General features: G+C 34.7%; 1 protein-coding gene and 1 long non-coding RNA gene across 2 annotated transcripts in view; one reads left to right on the top strand and one right to left on the bottom strand.

Annotated features, from left to right (window-relative positions):
- The window catches only part of MIB1 (mindbomb E3 ubiquitin protein ligase 1), a 144,590-nt gene that overhangs the window by 102,322 nt on the left and 23,416 nt on the right, over positions 1-18,852 (top strand). Inside the window, exon 13 of the mRNA XM_011957771.1 lies at positions 16,564-16,696. Coding sequence (XP_011813161.1) covers positions 16,564-16,696 — 133 coding nt within the window. The remainder of the gene's footprint in view (positions 1-16,563; positions 16,697-18,852) is intronic.
- LOC105523041 lies at positions 5,293-7,683 on the bottom strand. The gene is made up of 3 exons (XR_001003524.1): positions 7,182-7,683; positions 6,624-6,798; positions 5,293-5,451 (listed from the first exon to the last, which is right to left on the bottom strand). It is a non-coding gene; the product is annotated as an uncharacterized LOC105523041 (long non-coding RNA).

Genomic DNA, 18,852 nt, shown 5'->3' with positions numbered 1-18,852 from the left:
ACTTAGGTACTTTCTGTAAAGATGCTGCATTTTTAGCTAAGTTTTTAGAGCTCCCTCACAGGCATGAAAATAAATTAGTCAGCAGTATTCTCTGCAGAGCTGGCAAAAACAATCAGGTATTTTGGAAGTACAGATAACATTAATATAATTATAAAGTTTATATAGTATTTACAAATTTTTCTTGAATAGAAATTGAATGTGAAAAGAAAAGTAAAATACGAGTGAATCACCTGAAGTGATATATGTTGTTTTTAGGTTGGTACTAAGATAATTTCACAGGCATTTCTTACTTACTTACTAATTCCCACAAAGATACATACTAAAAATCTTACTGAATATATGAGCAACTCATAATTTTCCCTCTAGAATGTTGTGATGCTTTTTTTGCTTTTTAAATTCTGAAATATGGTCTGTAAACAAGACTCTGTTGACTATTTGAAGATTTGATATGCTGTACTGTATTTTGGTGTTTAATGCTTTCCTTATAACTGTGAACATGCTGAGTGCTATCTACAAAATATAGCTGAGTCTATTCAGTAATAGGATACTTAGAGTGTGTTTTCTCTAATGTATGCTCATGCATCTACTGTCAAACACCATATGCCTTGTAATACACAAATGTACTTACTGTGACTGAGATATAATTAATAGGAGGAAGAAGATCTTGAATGAAGTGATAAGATATGTATTTATGTATGTCTCCTTTTGCCCACAGTCTTTTAGAGAATGATGTTCATTTTGAAATGGAGGAGTGGTCTGGAGTTGAGAATGTGTGAACATCTGGGTTTTTAAACTATTCTTGTTTCAGTAATCTTCATTAATTGCTGAAATGTTTGTCTCTATTAATTAAATAATATTAAATTATCTATAGTCTTATTGCAATCATTAAGAAAACTATATGGATGTTTGAATAAATTGTCATTTTTTTCTTTCCTTCAGTTTATCCCCACTGAAGGAGAATATTGTGTGTATATTTTTTATAAGGGACAAAGAAGACAGTGAGGAGAGTCATAGTATTTATTACTAGCAGAGTTCTTCATTTTACAGCTGTGAAAACAATATGAAGAGGTGAAATGTTTCATGAGTAAAAGTAGTGATGCTTAGCATTTTCTTTCTTTTTTGAGGACTAAAAAACTTTGATTCAGGGTCAGAAGAACTAGATACTATTTTAAGCCTCTCCTCAAGATATCCTATAGTATCATTTTTTCACCTTACCTGCTAACATTCAGGTAAATAGCGGTAAAATTAAAGGCCAATACTGTGGAAGATAGTGACTGAACATTTCTAGAGTGTTATATAATGTTTCTTTAATTTAAATATGCATACATCCATGTAAACCACACTGTACAATCCCATTGTGTTTTCAGGTGGGTTTTAGGTGACCTTTCCAGATACTTTCTTCCTTGAAGGAAGTTCTTTTTTTGGTTGTTATTATAAAGCATAGCCTACATTTTATTGCCAGTTCTTTTCTTTTCTGAAGGATAAGAAATTTAATACCAAGAGACCATAGTAAGTAAAATTTTTATTTGAAATCCTTAAGTCATCCATACATTTTTCATAAGCTTTTTATAAACATCTTTAACCATTCTAGCTTTTCCAGGTAGAGTTAACAGTAACAAGTTATTTGATTATAATCACAGTCTGAATAATGTAAATAAGTTGAAATTAGTTGACAAGTAATTGATATTCACAAATGAAAAGGTTCCCGTGGTAATCAATGCATAGCTACAGCTGGTTGAAGGGGACCAAATCCATTGAAGAGGCGATTTGGTTCCATTTTACCAGCTCTAGCAAAGCATTGTAGTACTGCTAGTATGGAATCCAAAACAGTTGGTAAAATTACAGTCATGGACCTTCTACAAGTGTTAGAAATTATCATACCAATGCTTCAGTCACCGAATGTCAAATTTTCCATTGTGAAGTCACTTTCCTACTGTTTTCCTGCGCTTAATGGTTTAAAAGTCTTTTCCTTTTAACACATTACTGCATTAAGGAATGATCAATGTACATCTTTGTTTTCAACATCTTTGCTTCTTTTTCTAATCTTGTCCACAGCCGAAGTCTTTGCTTAATTCTTACATGTAGACAATAAGCTGTTTCAAAACCAATAGTATTTAAAGGAACAAATAGACCTTGATGTATTTTAGAGTAATGTTTTCCATTTATCTTTAGACAGTAAACCAGATTACTTAAGTAGGTAAGCTAAAAGCTTGGGGAAGAGTTCTGTTAGTCACCCCCTTCTACTGCCACTGCTTCTTTTAGCATTATAGTTGACAGCTAATGCAAATTATTGATGGGTGTAGGAACATCAATGGCCTTAAGAAAGTACCTCTGCCCTTTGAGTTATAAATAGATCACATGTGTATTCAGTGTATTGCTTGGACTTGTGTCGAAAGGAACTACCGTACATGCCAGTTTTTCTTTGTTTTTGCGTACGTAGTGTTACTAATCATAGCTTAGTAATTTAACCCTTTTAAAGGTCTGTTTCCTTGACTAAGTTCGCTCTCATTTTGGGTACAGATTGCCTAGTTACTTCTCATTATCGACTTAGTAATACATGGTGGTTAGTTACAATCCATGAATACAAGTATTAAAATCTATCGTGTGAATAATACTTGAAAAATCAGAGTAAAATTTTGTTATAATATGGTTTTACTGTTGATTTCAATATCCTGGGAGGGGTGTCTTCTTGCATAAAAGTTTGATAAGTTATAATTTGCCTATAAAGTTAAGTGCTCTCAGAGAAATATGGAGTAGAAAAATATTCCTTACAGTTACTGTTTTAAACTAAACTGGGAGGTCAGCACTAATTCTGGCAATATGCAAATGATTCTTGTACTAAGTATATTCTTCGTCTCTTGGTTGGTAAGTATCATACTGCTGGTGAAATTAATGTAACTACGATTCTTTTTCATCATTTATTCTAGTAGAAGTGAAACAGGTGTTAAACTGCCTGAACTTCAGTGCTGAAGATAGCAATAACACTGGCTTCTATTTTTACTAGTTATATGGGAGCTGTTTAGCAGATCCAGTTGCTCAAGTGTGCTTTTGGATGGCAGTTCAGTTTCATATACTGGCCATATCGGGGCAAGGAGAGGCCATGGGAAAAAAATAGTACAGCATTTGATAATGTCAGCATCTGTTATCCCTGTCAGGGAGACAGTTGAAATGTTTGAGTTATACCAGTGTCAGCAGATGCCCAGAGTTTAATATGTACTCAGTTAAAAATGAACAGCTGATCTAAGTGATAGATGTGACATTTTAGAGTGATTGAAAATACTCTTAGATAAGTTAAACTTGGAAGCACCAGAATCAGTATATAATTTTACTTTTAAAAATGAATAGCATGTCATTTTATTTTCTAAGGATTATTTATATCGTTTTAATATTATAGCAAAGAGATTCTTAGTTGCTGGGATGTTTGAGGATTATTAAACAACTTGTATACCTATAGAATGACTAATATAATTGTTTATTATAAAACACGAGTAATACTCTTTGAGTATTTTTATAGAAGAGCCTCTACTTTTGAGGTATATATTTTGAGTTCTAGGTATTTAGGACCTGTACAGGTAAACTTACCAAATAGACATGAATCGTTGTCATTCTGTTTTGTGGATGATCAAAAGGGCTAAGCTTTGAACTAATTTCTTTGAAAATACAGAATTATAAAATTATGTGCCTTTTATAATTTCCAATAAACATGCAGTAACATATATGATGCCATGTGTTATAGTCATTTTCATTGTAATCTGATAAAATGAAAATCATCTTTGTATTAACTAGTTGTCTTATTAAAAACAGAGAGAAAATGAACTGTAGTTAAACTTAGTCATTTCCATTTAATTTCTGATACAAAAAATTTAAAATATGCTTTTTATACATGTATAAATATTTCAGTTGAAATAATACTTTTGGTAAGAAATGGTTAGAATATGTGAATACTACTCTTTCTTTTTTTCTGACTTTGTCATTAGCGTAAAACAGGTACTGCTTATAAATTTTGCTAACAGCATTTGGAATTTAAAAAAAAAATCTACAAACTGCATGAAATAAAAGTATTTTGATATTTCTAAACAATGGATTGATCATGTTTAGAGAAATTGAATTGTAATTGCATAGTACCAATAAAAACAGTTATTTGATCTGTATGAATTGGTTCTTGACTACAGTGCTTTCATTTTACATGCCCTCTTTGGAGAAAGCAAATTCAAAGATAATACAGATAGTAAATTAATTTATTTTAAATATTTGGTAGTCTATTACCAATATACCCTGCTGACTTACAGCTGTGGACCAGAATTTTGTCATTTTTCATGCTTAAATCTTACATTTTAATTAATTTTAAGTTTTAACTTCACATTTGAAGTAGAGATTGGATTAAGACCCTGATAAACTTGAGAAGGAAGGACAAGGGCCACTATATTTGTAGCTGTCAGAAAAGAAAGCCTTTTTACAACAACAAAACTTTTGGTCAGAAATTCCTCTAATATTAATAGATTATACATTTATCAAAATGAGAAGAAATAGCTTATCATGTGAATGAAACTAGCTCTTAATATCTTATTTTTCTATACAAATCAGTGAGCCCTACTAATGAGATATACTTAAATTAAGATTAAATTGTGGAGACAGAAAATAGGTCATGTGTATTCCTCATTCTTTTGTGCTAGTAATACTATTTTCCCTTTTGCAGTCAAATTTTAATAATGAGAGTACTTAATTTAAAAATGTAAGATGTATGTTTTAAACTTAGATAATTTAAAAGGAGTTTCATGATAATTGAAATCTACTTCACTGGATCTTCTTTTCCTTCATGAAATAAAAACTTTAGGGATAGTTTCTATCTATAAGTAGTAGATAACCTTTTTTTATTTTTGGTGTTAGTATTGCCAAAGGTCATCTGTTCATGAGTAGGTTAATTTACCATATGAAGGTCATTCACGTAGAAAGAAGCAAGAACTTCTTTTAGCTCAGTTTAATTCTCTCTTGGTGGTCTATTGCCTACCAAAAATACATACTTCTTTACATTCCATAGCATTGTATGTTCATATGGGTACATAAAGAAGTATGTACTCTGAGTAGGTATTACTAAGTTGTTAGCTGTAAAAACATGAAATATTTTATTTTCTTATTTGTTAGTGAAACATTCAGCTTACTGATGTAGAGCAATGGTAAATCATTTGCAGAGACCAATGTATCGAAGACTAAATTTTGTAACAAGTTTACCTGAAGCATGGCATTAACGGTTCCGTATTCTTGGTGGACATAGACATTCCTAGACATTTGACCAGTTATCTGTTGAACTTTGTCCTGGTTTGATTCTTTTTGCAAGAGATTCATAGAATCAGTGTAGTGTTACAGAGTGTATTTCAGAAACTTAAGATCAGCCTAGTGTTTCTTCAGTCTTCAGGGTGAATTTCTTCTTTTTTTGTAGTCTGCTTCTAGATCCTACAGGTAGATAGTAATTAATTAAATTGAAATTTTTTTTTTTTTTTTTTACAAACTAGATATCTTACTCAAAACCTAACAAATTAACAGTAACTATTTCTGATATTGACTCTGGAAGGTGAAACAACAAGGAGAAAAACCAGGATGAGTGTGGATGAATTGAACTTTTAAAGATTATGAATTTTTGTTAGTGTTTTATAAGGTCACAGATAAGGACTCATGATCATTTGAAAATTTGTCATTCTTTTTTCTTTATTGGTTTCTTACCTGAATTTTGCACTTTGGTGCTTCTCTTTGGGTTAAATACAATTATGGGTTGAATACAAATTCAAATAGATGTAGAAGTATCTAATTTTGGTGAGTTTAAGTTGTTTTGATTCTTTAATCTTTTTAGTATAAAGGATAACTGTCAGAATCATCAACTTTTACAAAGTATCACTTCAAAGAACTGAAAGGTTTTAGTCTATGAGCACCTGGGTTTTATTTACCTTGATGATTTAGCATGAAAAGAAATTATAGTTGGTAAGTAGCCTTCAGTTATTATGGTATTAGAAGATTAATTTAAAACCTCAAGAAATTTTCAGATTTGGCAAAGGAGAAAAAAAAAGGGCAGGGATAGTAGAATTTCTGCAGCTTGTGACAAAAAGCTAGTGCAGCTTATAGAGAGCAAATCAGAATGTGGCAGTAGCTAGTCCAGCACTACAGCAGTTTCAGCAATGCAGCATTAGAATTACACCGTGCACGTTCTGATTTATTTTTGTGGCCAATTAATAGTAAGCATTCAGAAGTATTTTATGATCTGCCAAGTTTCTTGGTTGACTAAACCTTGAAATAGAAGCTAATAGTTTTAGAAAATAAGTATACTTTGGAAGCAGGATATGACTTACTAGAGATGCAAAATCATCACTTAATCTGAAACAATAATGACTAAATCTTTAATAATGTAAATGACAGTAATGTATTTGTACATTTTTAAGATCAAAAGTTACTGCCATGGTATTTGAACAATATTCCTTTTTACACTACATTAGCTCTCAACTTGAATTGTGAAATTAGGCTATGGTTAGATAGAATTTAATTTAACAATGAGAACATATATCAAGTCAATAATAGGTAAGCATGCAGAAAGTCATAAGCATCCTTAAAAGTACAGGCCTGTGGTGCTCGGTTACCTGTAAGCTTAGTGTCATGCAGCATTTGCAGCAGGAAGAAAGGTAATGACCTAGAGAATCACATCAGCAGCAGCCATCTCATCTTGATTGTTCGTTCACTCTATTCGCTGATTCAGCATTTCTTTTCATGAGCCCGGTGAAGGAAGGGGATGTATCAGTGAACACAGAACCTCACCTTTTAAGATAAATTTGAAAAACAAACGAGCAAACAAAAAACAAGCTTACTTTTCCCTCTCCTCCCCTCTTCCCTTTACCCAAAAAAAAAAAAAAAAACCCCACCAACAAAAAAACTCTACAATAAAATTGAATCAGTGTTGGCCATCTGATTTGGAATGTCATATAACACTCTTGCACAGTTATGTATGGAAAGTTAAGCAATCAAAAAGGTTGCTACAAAGGCCAAGAAAATGAACCTAGCTTTCATTCTGAAGATGAAATTCTTCAGAAGAGGGGAAAAAGTTGGCAGAAGTTAATTTTATAGTCTAAAAAAGACAAAAAAAAAAACAAACCAGAACCCAAAACACACCTTATTCCCCCCAAATAACTGTAAACATTCACCCTGTTTTTCTTTGCCCTCCAGAATACATTGGGTTCTTCTGACTTCTTAGGAAATAGTCTGCATCTGTCTTGCTTTTAGATTTTTTTTTTTTTTTTTTTTTTTTTTTTTGGTTTTTAGTTTCCAGGATTAAATAGTAGATCTGTAGTGAAGCTACCTTGTCACATCCAGAGGTCAAGTCTGCAAGCGAGGTCAGGACTTCCACATGGTCACTACGAGGCTAACTTATATTCTTCCTCAGTGACCACAGGCTAAACTGCTACAGCTTTATAGGCAGCTAAGCATTTGAAACATGCACTCCCAGGCAAACAGGCTCTCTTGTGCCTCTCTCTTCCCTGACCATATTTAGTCAACCATAGCAAAAAATAGCCTCTCAGCTGTCGATTGTCGATCCAAAAGCTGAGGAAGCCTTAATCTTGCTTTCTGCCTATTGATTGTTCATCCTGTGGTCCAAACACTGCTTTGCCATTTGTCCTGCCCCCCACTTTTTTTTGGGGGGGGGTAAGCACTGCCAAATAAAGCGGTCTCTCATGTTTCCACTTACATTTCCCAGATTTTCACTGAGCTTGCGCTGAGACTAGGAAAGCCTGATGCACTGTCACTATACTTAGAAGCACTGCAGAGAAAAAAGGAAAGAGGAAAAAAATTACCCGGGCTAGTAGCAAGACAATCTTTAGACAGTTATGGAACAGGTGAAGTCCCTCTGCCGCCAAAATATATTTTATAACCTGATTTTTTGATTGATAAAAAGTTATGGATGGTGATATATTACATAGCTAACGGCCTGAAAGAATTTTGTAGGGTTGTCTTTAGAGCTAGTTGTTGCCATATACATGCTTTTAAAATTTATTGAATAGTATTTGAATGGAAAATGTATAGAAATGGTAGGTAGGACCTGTATATTGGTGGTGGAGAGACACCATTAAGGGAGAAGAAAATAGTATGTAAATGATTTCTTGGAAGTGCTACTTAAAACAATTCACTGTCAATTTCAGTTAATTTTTTTTAATAATGCTTTGGTAAAAACAGGGTCCAGTATAGTATGCTTTTGAGAAATTATACAAGCATTCAAATGCATTTTATTATGAATTCTACTTTGTATTCAAACGTGTAGTGTTTTTTCTGTCCCTTCTACATTGTCATGTTTCTCTAATTTTCTGAAGTAACTTTTAGGTATGATCATTGCATACTTTACAAAGATTGAGATAGTCATTAACCTGTCTGTAACTCTGTTGCATAGTATGTGACTCAGAGGTAAAAATACTTTTGTTTTGAATTTTAATAGCATAGTCACAATAGATTTTGATATTGAAAATTTTTTAATCAAAGAAAAAATATTAAAACATGAAATCTAGTAAGCCTGTGGAGATATAGTTTAAGATCTCACGTAAAAATGCACAAGAGAAACCAACTATACCTTGTTTGTAATCCAAATACGTCCTCTTAAGAAACAATAAGAACTATTACGAGTTTTCTGAGCTTACACACTTACAGAAGTTTGTCCTTCACATTCTTTTTGTCTTTAGCATTTAATATCATAGCAGTTTAATTATTTTGAATGTCTATTTTAAAACAGGGACATAAGGACTACTACTTTAGATATTGGGTAATTTTAAACAACTTTCCTAGATACTGAAATAATTTTACTCATATTATGAGAAGATGACATGTCTCAGGGTATAAAGTAGGTTAATTTTCAGTTTTCTCAAGTACCCCATTTTGGTAACGATTTTGTGGCAGTGAAAGTACTTATTTTTTAAGCAGACACTTATATAATGTGTTAGGTGCCAGATTCTCTTTCTAAGCCCTTTATAAATATTAACTCATTTAATTTTTGTAATGGCCCTATAAAATAGGATTTGTGATTCTTCTCACATTTTACAGATGAGGAAACTGAGGCACAGAAGTTAAGTAATCTGCTGAAGTCACTAGCCGTTGTGGCTAGAGCCAGAATTTGAACTCAGATAATTTGATTTCAGACTGGGAGCTCTTCACCACTATGCCACACTGCTCCTCTGATTGGTGATAATGAAATGAGTTAGGAAATTATTCCTCTTGGGAACCCAACCATGCACCAAATATATATTGCTAATATCTTTGCCTCAGTATATTCAGAAAGATGATTGATTATTTTATTATTTGTTTATTCATTTCTTCCATTCAACAAAACTTTGAGTTCCCTATACTAGGTATACGAAGTATACCTTTTTGATCAAAATGTGCTCAGTTGTATAGTAACCTGCTTTTAGCATGCCCAAAAGAACTACTAGCAGTTGATCAGTTTTCTTAATAAATTCCTTTTTGAATTCTCAACTAATCTACTTTACCTATTTGAGAGATTGTTCATTAATTTAGCAAGCGTTTATTGAACACCTAATATGTACTACAGTACTATTCTAATGTTGTTTTGAGTTAAGTAATGCTAATATGTAAGTCCTCCACAGTTTAGCTAGTAGGGTTTGGGAAAATGTTGCCTGCCTCTGAAGAAAGATTGCAAAGCATGGCAGGCCATAAAAATTGACCCAGTGCCACTTGAATACTACATAACAATGTAGACAGCTGCTTGTCCCCTCTACTTCTTAGAACTCATTTGTTCATCATTCAGCAAACGTTTGAGTGCTGTCATGTGCCAGGGATTATGCTAGGCACTGCTATTAGTTGTTCCGGAACTTAATGCTTCTTTGGCACTATTCACAAATGCCTGCTTAACTGGTAGTAAGATCTTATCTTTAAAACATCCATGTCCTTAACCTCTTGGAAAACAACCAAATTGAGCATTAGGAAAAATATCTCCAAATCTCATATACTATACTCCACAGGTGAGACAGTCTATTGGCTTAACAAAATTACTGAATTCTCAAGCTGATAACACCTTTATCCCAGTAACTCTACAGACCTCAGCTCTTGCAGCTTAACAGTCTCCTCTTAATTAACTAAAGTGCTGCAGGAAACAGCCTGCAACTGTCCTTGTGGTTATAGTATGTCTTCCTAAGATTGCCTGTCCCATGGAAAGAGAGGAGACAGGCTGCTCTGAACTACTACTGTTGACATGAGAGTGAGGTGACCAGAAGCTGTTTTGCTTAACTTTCCCTTAGCATACCTTGCAGGCTGGGCCCAAAGATGACCTCTTTTCTTGAGGCCCTGTATTATTATTTTTTTTTTGAGGGGGTTGGCAATTTTTGATTAAGATGAGCGGGCTATAGGTCTTGGTTCAAATAACTTATGTAGCTACTTCACCCTCAAGGAGGTGAAGTATAATTTCCCACTCCTTAAATGTGGGCTGTACGTAGTCACCTCCTTCCTAAGAGCATAGTTTAGAGATATGGAAATGTTTACACTGGAAAAACATGACGAACACTACTTCAGCCAGGTGATCAAGGTTAACTTCTGGAGTCACATGGCATGCTGATAGTATGTATCCTTGGTGTGATGTGATTAAATGGCACTTTATCTCTGTGGCCTTCTTACTAAGAACCAATAGCACAGTGTAATCATGAGAAAAGCATCAGATGAATTCCAACTTGGGAATATTCTACAGATATCCCATTAGTACTCTTCAAAACTGTCAGACTCATCAGAAACAAGGAAAGTCTGGGAAACTGTCACAACCAAAGGGGGCTAAGGAGAAAAGACAACTAAATGTAATGTGGTATTCTGGAGTAGAGAAAGAATGTTGAATAAAACTAAGGAAATCTCAAGTGTGGGCTTTGGTTAATAACAGTGCTTCAACATTGGTTTATTGTAACAAATGTACCATACTATGTAAAATGTTAATAACAAGGATCAGGAGTATATGGAAACTGTGTACTAGCTTTGCAGTGTTCTATAAATCTAACATTGCTCTAAAATAGATTATTTAAAAACAAAACCAAAAATTAATTCACCCACTCCTAGCTAGTTGACCCTTGCATTGGTTTTTATTTGGGGCTATCTGTAGTGTTTCTCCACAGCTTAGTAAAAATCAAGTTGATTTTGCTGTAATTGATTTCAAGGAAATATTATGTTTAGTCTCATGTTCTTTTAAAAGTGTATTAAAGGCAGGGAAGTATATTTTAGAATTTTTTTTTTTTTTATCAAGACTAGTCTTATTTTTAAAAGATTTTTTTAAAAAGGATATGTGAAAATTGTGAAATGGTCAGATTTGTGTAGGGTGTATAGAGAATACAGTGGAAGGGAGACTGGGGGCCATTGGGAAGAACAGTTTAGTTTTAAAAAGGAGAAATGTCAGGACAAATTGAATGTGGACATAAGAAGAGGGGGAAAGAGTCTAGAATGATTCCCTGGTTTCTGAGTAGAATGGCTGATTAAATGGTAAGAAGGGTTATCAAGATCAAGAATATAGGAGGAAGCTGGGTGCGGAGGCTCATGCCTATAATCCCAGCACTTTGGGAGGCCAAGGTGGGTGGACCATGAGGTCAGGAGTTCAAGACTGGCCTGGCCAAGATGGTGAAACCCCATCTCTACTAAAAATACAAAAAAAAAAATTAGCCAGGCATGGTGGTGTGCTCCTGTAAGCCCAGCTACTCCGGAAGCTGAGGCAGAGAATTGCTTGAACCCGGGAGGCAGAGGTTGCAGTGAGCCAAGATCGAGCCACTGGACTCCAGCCTGGGTGACAGAGCAAGACTCCATCTCGTACATATGTGTATGTATATGTGAGGATATTGGGAAAGAGGAGGGGGCAAAGAGGAATTTGTACTATGTTTGAGTATATGTCTATAATCTTAAAAGTTGTCATAATACTATTATATTGAAGTTGAGACCGTATACTGAAACGTTTTTACATATATTAACTCATTTAATTTTTACAATAGCCTTATAGTTTTTTTTGTTTTTTTTTTTTTGAGTCAAAGTCTTGCTTTGTCCCCCAGGCTGGAGTATAGTGGTGTGATCTTGGCTCACTGCCAACTTCTACCTCCCAGGGTTCAAGTGATTCTCCTGCCTCAGCCTCCCAAGTAGCTGGGATTACAGGCATACACCACCATGCCTGGTTAATTTTTTGATTTTTTGTGGAGACGGGTTTCACCATGTTGGCCAGGCTGGTCTTGAACTCCTGGTCTCAAGTGATCCACCTGCCTTGGCCTCCCAAAGTGCCACCTGCCTTGGCCTCCCAAAGTTTCATGTTACGGGTTATAGGCATGAGCCACCACACCTGACCCTTACAGGTATTTTGTAAGAGATTTCTATAGCACTTTTGGTATTAGATATGAATCATGACCATTTGTTATAGTTAGGGATATGAGCTAGAGATGTTATAGGTGAGAATGCTTAGTGAGGGCTTCACAGGGTCCAGGTTTGGGCATTAACTTTATGGGTCCAGAAGTAATTGGACTTGAGATGACTGACTAACATTATTTAAGCTTGTAAGAGATTGATATGTAAGTCAGAATGTCAAATTACTATTTACAGAAAGAAATATTATTGCTAAGTACAGTTCTCAAAATAGCTAATCAGTAGATTTTTTTTTTTTTTTTCTCTGCTAGGGGAGAAAACAGATCTAGTCCGAAAAGCTAAATTAAAATTGGAAATTAATTGGCGAGCAGGACAATTGATTGGATGATCTTAACAGTGTCATTAACCTGTGATAATTTTCCATGTGATGATATAGTATTTTACTGCAGGGCAAAAAAGGATACCACGATTGCCTGTCAGGAGACTTTCTTTGTGGATAATTTTGAAGATACATAGACAAATCTTTTTTCTCCTTATTTTTCCAGTCTTCACACAAACTGTTTTTTCTCTCTCTCTCTCTTTTAAAACCAGTTATTATTTTCCAGATAAAGACACATAGCTTTTATCTTTTTTTATTGTGATTCCATCCTGGTGATTGAATTTTTAGCTTAATTGGACTTCTGGATTTCCTTTTCTACAAATCTTTTGCTCTAGTTGTTATCTGTATGTTTTATTTACTCAATTAACTTATCTGATGTATTCATTTGCCAATAGAACATTGTTTCTATGGGAGATCTCAAATCACCATTTCTATTTAAAATACCTTGCTAGTGTTTTAACAGTTCATTTAATCAGTTTAAAATGAGGCATTTCTATTAAATAATGCCCCTTTTTTTTCAATTTTTATTTTTATGGTGTATTTCTCAGCATTTTAAGAGGAATAAAGATGGTATTTTAATTCTGATTATTTAATATTGTAATTTGCAACATTTATGTAAGTGGGATTAATTAACAGAGTAGATTTGTTCTGAGATGAAAACTACCTCCCTGATGTGTGGATAGTCATGATGTGAATGCCATACATTATCTCTTACCCTGCACATTTGAGCATGTAAGAAACAGAATTTACAGGGGTAAACAGTTCTGGAAAATTTTAAAGATACAAGTATTAAATCATGTGAAAAGTGAAAAAACATTTTATTAAATGCATTACCTTTGCATTTTAATGTTAGGATTTGAGTACTTTGTAGAAGGTGATCTGGAAGAGACTAGGACAATTTTTGTCACTTAAGTGATAGCCTGGAATTGCTGTCTTTCCCTTGTTCTAACGGTTCAGTTATGTGTAGATATCCTACTGAGAGAAAAACCCAAAAAGACACAAAGTAAGGAGACAGCAGAGAACCAGCAGGCTTTCAAGAATACATATCTGTTTCTGTGTAAGTGTCTTAATAACTTTCTGAGCCATGGCCCTTTTGAGGGACTTCAACTTCCCCTAGCTTTTTTGCTTATGACATGCAAGACCAGAAGAACAAGTACATAATGGCTTCATCTCCACCAGCAGCTTGTGCCCAGAGGAGAAATTGCTCTCCTACCCGTTTCCTTTCTTTGAGCTGTTGGCATTGTATTAACTTTTAATGGCAAAAACTGCAATTACTTTTGCACCAACCTAATAATATGAGAATGTACTTCTGAAACTAGAATAGAAGACAGTGGGAAACATGATTCTGTTAACCAGCTTCTCAGAAATATCTGTTCACTAAAAGACTTTAAAAAAACTTGATGAAGTTACTGTGAACCACACTATAATTTAATACTTTCTGTAACAGTGATATATCTAAGAGGCTAAAAGGAATACAGGTGCATATTAAAAATACTTCAAGGCAATAAGCCCAAATATTATCTTAGTGTTTTGATTTCAAAAACGTTTTTAGACTGGGCATGGTGGGTCATGCTTGTAATCCCAGCACTTTGGGAGGCTAAGGCTGGTGGATGGCTTAAGCTCAGGAGTTCAAGACCAGCCTGGGCTGTTACATGGTGAAATCCTGTCTCTACAAAAAATACACAAAAATTAGCTGGGTATGGTGGCATGTACCCATACTCCCAGCTACTCGGGAGGCTGAGGCAGGAGGATCACTGGAGCCTGGGAGGTTGAAACTGCAGTGAACTCTGATTGTGCCACTAACTGCACTCTAGCTTGGGCAACAAAGAGAAACTTTGTCTCAGAAAAAAACAAAAAAAAAGTTTTTAATCAAGCTAATATATGTACATAGTTAAGTCAAATGTTACTACAAAACTTACAATGAAAGATAAATATCTTCTGCTTCATCCCTCCTTACCCCTTTTTTGTCCGCACCAACAACTTGTAATTTATCCTGTAATTTCTTAATTTATCAGTTATAGGCATCTAGTGATTTCATGTTATGGAAAATGAAGATTTAATACTAATACCCTCTGTTACTACCATTCCTCTCAACATGATTATATCACAATTTTTGTTTAAGTCAATGACAAGTGTTTACATTATTATTTTTACATTTTATTTTTAATAAAATGTTTTTTCACTTTTCATGTGATTTAATACTTGTGTCTTTAAAATTTTCCAGAACTGTTTACCCCTGTAAGTTCTGTTTCTTACGTGCTCAGATGTGTAGGGTAAGAGATATGTATGGCATTCACATCATGACTATCCAAACATCAGTAGTATAATGTGGTACCAATACTTTTTCCCATTTAGAATCTCAAAGTCTGTACAATATCTAGTATTTTATTTTAATTTATGGAATGAGGAGGACTAAAATCCTTTCTAGTGACTGAAAACAAAAGCAGAAAACCTCAGTCTTATATGAAGCCCATGAATGGGATTTAGGGGTTTGTAGACTCACCCAAAATTGTATTAATAGGTAAAGATTTTGACATGCATTTCTCTGGAGGAGAGCCCATAGCTTTCCAAAGAAGTCTGTTATCCCCAAACAGTGATTATAACTCAGTTACAGCCATGGAAGGGGCTCTGTAACCTGTGATTCTCAGTATACTTTGGGTTCATAAACCTGTTTAAAAAGTCTAATAAAAGGCTGGGTGCAGTGGCTCACGCCTGCAATACCAACACTTTGGGGGAGGCCAAGGCGGGTGAATCATGAGGTCAGGAGATCGAGACCATTCTGGCTAACAAGGTGAAACCCCGTCTCTACTAAAAATACAAAAAACTAGCCGGGCGAGGTGGCGGGTGCCTGTAGTCCCAGCTACTCGGGAGGCTGAGGCAGGAGAATGGCATGAACCCAGAGGCGGAGCTTGCAGTGAGCTGAGATCCGGCCACTGCACTTCAGCCTGGGCGACAGAGCAAGACTCCGTCTCAAAAAAAAAAAAAAGTTTAATAAAAGTTTCCAAATGATTAAGTATAATTTTAGAGGTTCTTCGAGCCTCCACAACCCATTTTCAGACTTCTTGAACTTAGTTCTGCTCTTCGATGCCTGGAGTTTACATCTTTAGTTCTCTTTTGTATAACTTTCTATTTTTTGCTTTGGAAATATTTTATTACTGATTTTTAAATTTTAAATATTAAATTATAATGGCCATTTTGTGTGTTTTGCTCCAAACTTGGTTTACCACTTCTAAATGACGTATGTCAAATTTTAACTCTGCAATTCATGATAACCAGCTACACAATAATCTGTCAGCTAAGATAGTTCAGCATATATAGTGTTTTAATTATCAAAGTTTTTCCTACTTCTAAAAATTGTTATCTGGCTGTTCTTCATTAACTGTTTTATTAATAAATACTATTGATACTGAACCTGAGAGGTTCCACAAAGCCAAAGTGGTGCCCTCATTAGGGTATATTTCTCTTCTCTTTGTTTTTTTCCTCTTGTGTTTCCTCTTTGTAGCACTTCCATTCTGTTTTGATTCTATTTCCCAGATAGTAATAGTGTGTCTACCTCTCAAAATACCAAAAAGCTAGCTGGGCATGGCAGCATGCACCTGTTGTCTCTGTCAAGGCCAGCCTGGGCAATATAGCAAGACCTCATCTCTTAAAAAAAAAAAAATTAAAGCTGCACATTTGAGATTTAGAAAAGTGGAATTTCTATTTGTCTCTAAGAGCATGATTTTCTTTAAAGAGGAGTATCTTCATTTGATTGCAAAAGTTTCTTTTGAGTGTATTTTCTAAAGAAAATATATCAAATTATGCAAATATAGAAATAATGTGAATTTAACTTTCAGTGCAATGCGTGTTTTACTATCTAAATTACCAAGACCATGGATTGTGGACGAGAAGAAAGATGATGGTTATACTGCCTTACATCTGGCTGCCCTTAATAATCATGTAGAAGTGGCGGAACTGTTGGTACATCAGGTAAGAAAAGAGTTAAATAATTCTCTCTCTCTCTTTTTTTAAACAATTTGGGACCATTGCCATTCATTTATTTATTGCTTTATAAATTGCCTGTTAGTAGGTTCCAGTAAAACCTCATGATGATGAAAATTCAGATATAATGCATATTCTGTCTTCTGCCCAATACATCTTAAATGCAGGATGGTAATGTGTGTGTGAGAGTGAGTCCCTTAATTCCCAGGATTTCCTCTGCACAGTCTTCCTGGATTGGTGCTACGAAATGGGCATCAGCTAACAGAGATTTCCCAGAATGGCTGCCACTGTTATGGAAGTATCATCAACCACAGCACCAAGAACCATCTGTGTTGATAATTAAACAGTGTGGCCAGTTGTCAGCAGACTGCAGTTTGCAGCTAAGATTAGGGGATTTATTTCATAACTACTGCTGGCCCCTGGAATTTATGACTGGATAGCAGTACAGACTCACCTTAGTCATTTCATTCATCTCAGAATAGGATGACACTATGTTTTTATGAGATTGGATTTTGTGGGGAGCCTATTTTGTAGTTTTAGGATATTTTAGTAATTTCAGCAAATTTTTCATATGCTTCAGTAAAGCATATGCCATATAGATGCACTGAAATTATCAAAGAATTATCTGTGATTCCTGACTTCAAGGAATTTATAGTCTAGTTAAAAAGATGAAACAGAAAAATTTAGCAAATAATATATGTAATTAAATACCAAATTATAAAGTATACATTCCAAAAACTACAGAAATTTAAAGAAATATATCAAAAGTTAAGCTACCCCCCCACTACTTTAAATCTTTGCTGTTAAAATTAGTGCTCTCTGTTAATTATGATAATTCCTTTTTATTACAAAATCTAAGTGAACTTGTAACACTATCTTGATGTCTTGGTTATTGTTGCCTTGTAGTAAGTCTTGAAATCAGATAGATTAAATCCTCTTTCTTCTTCTTTTTCAGGATTCCTTTAATGTTCTAGATCTTTTGCTTTTGCGTGTAAATTTTTGTTTGCTTTTGAGATTGGATCTTACTCTGTCACCCAGGCTGGAGTACAGTGGCACAATCATGGCTCACTGCAGCCTTAACCTCCCAGGCTCAAGCAATCCTCCTGCCTCCCAAGTAGCTGGGACTGTAGGCATGCGCCACCATGCCTGGCTTTTGTTTATTTATTTTTTCTGTAGAGACAAGTTCTATGTTGCCGAAGCTGGTCTCAAACTCCTGGTCTCAAGTGATCATCTTGCCTGAGCCTCCCAAAGTGCCACCATGCCTTTTCCATATAAATTTTAGAATCAGCTTATTAGTTTCTATTAAAAAGTCTTTTGGGCGTTTGATTGCTCTTGCATATATTAGATTTGTTCTTCAGTAGGTTTTTGCGGATGCTATTATAAATTGTATTTTAGCTGGATGTGGTAGCACGCCCCTGTATTGCCAGCTACTCAGGAGGCTGAAGCAGGAGGATTGCTTGAGCCCAGCAGTTGGAGGTTACAGTGAACTGTGATTACACCACTGCATTCTGGCCTGGGCAGCAGAGCGAGGCCCAGTCAATCAATGAGTCACTCAACAGAATTGTTTTTACATTTCAATTTCCAATTGTATATTGCTAGTAGATACAAACACAATTTTTGTATGTTTTCCATATATCCTGTGACCTTGCTTACACTTATTCTAGTATCTTCTCTGTGGATTACTTAGTATTTTCTATATAGCAATCATACAAACCAAAAGAATAAAAAATGCAGAAGTAGAACCACACATATATATAAACAGCAACTCAAATTACTTAAGAAAAAAAGAACCATACATATATAGACAATTCCTTTTTTTTATAGAAGTGCCAAAGTAATATGGGAAAGGATTGTTTCCCAAAAATAGGGCTAAACCAAGTAGATATCCATATACTAAAAACAAAAAAACCCAAACAAAAAACCTTGACTTTACTTCACAACTTACCCAAAAATTAAATGGGTCATAGACCTGAACAGAGAAACTTAAACCATAAAACCAGCCAGGCCTGGTGACTCATGCCTGTAATCCCAGCACTTTAGGAGGCTGAGGCAGGAGAATTGCTTGAGTGTAGGAGTTCGAGACCAACCTGGGCAACATTGTGAGAACTCATCTCTACTATATATAATATATATATACACTATAT

Source organism: Colobus angolensis, unplaced genomic scaffold (assembly GCF_000951035.1).
Source record: "Colobus angolensis palliatus isolate OR3802 unplaced genomic scaffold, Cang.pa_1.0 Scaffold45, whole genome shotgun sequence".
Taxonomy (NCBI): domain Eukaryota; kingdom Metazoa; phylum Chordata; class Mammalia; order Primates; family Cercopithecidae; genus Colobus; species Colobus angolensis.
This window is presented reverse-complemented; position numbering and strand designations above follow the sequence as displayed.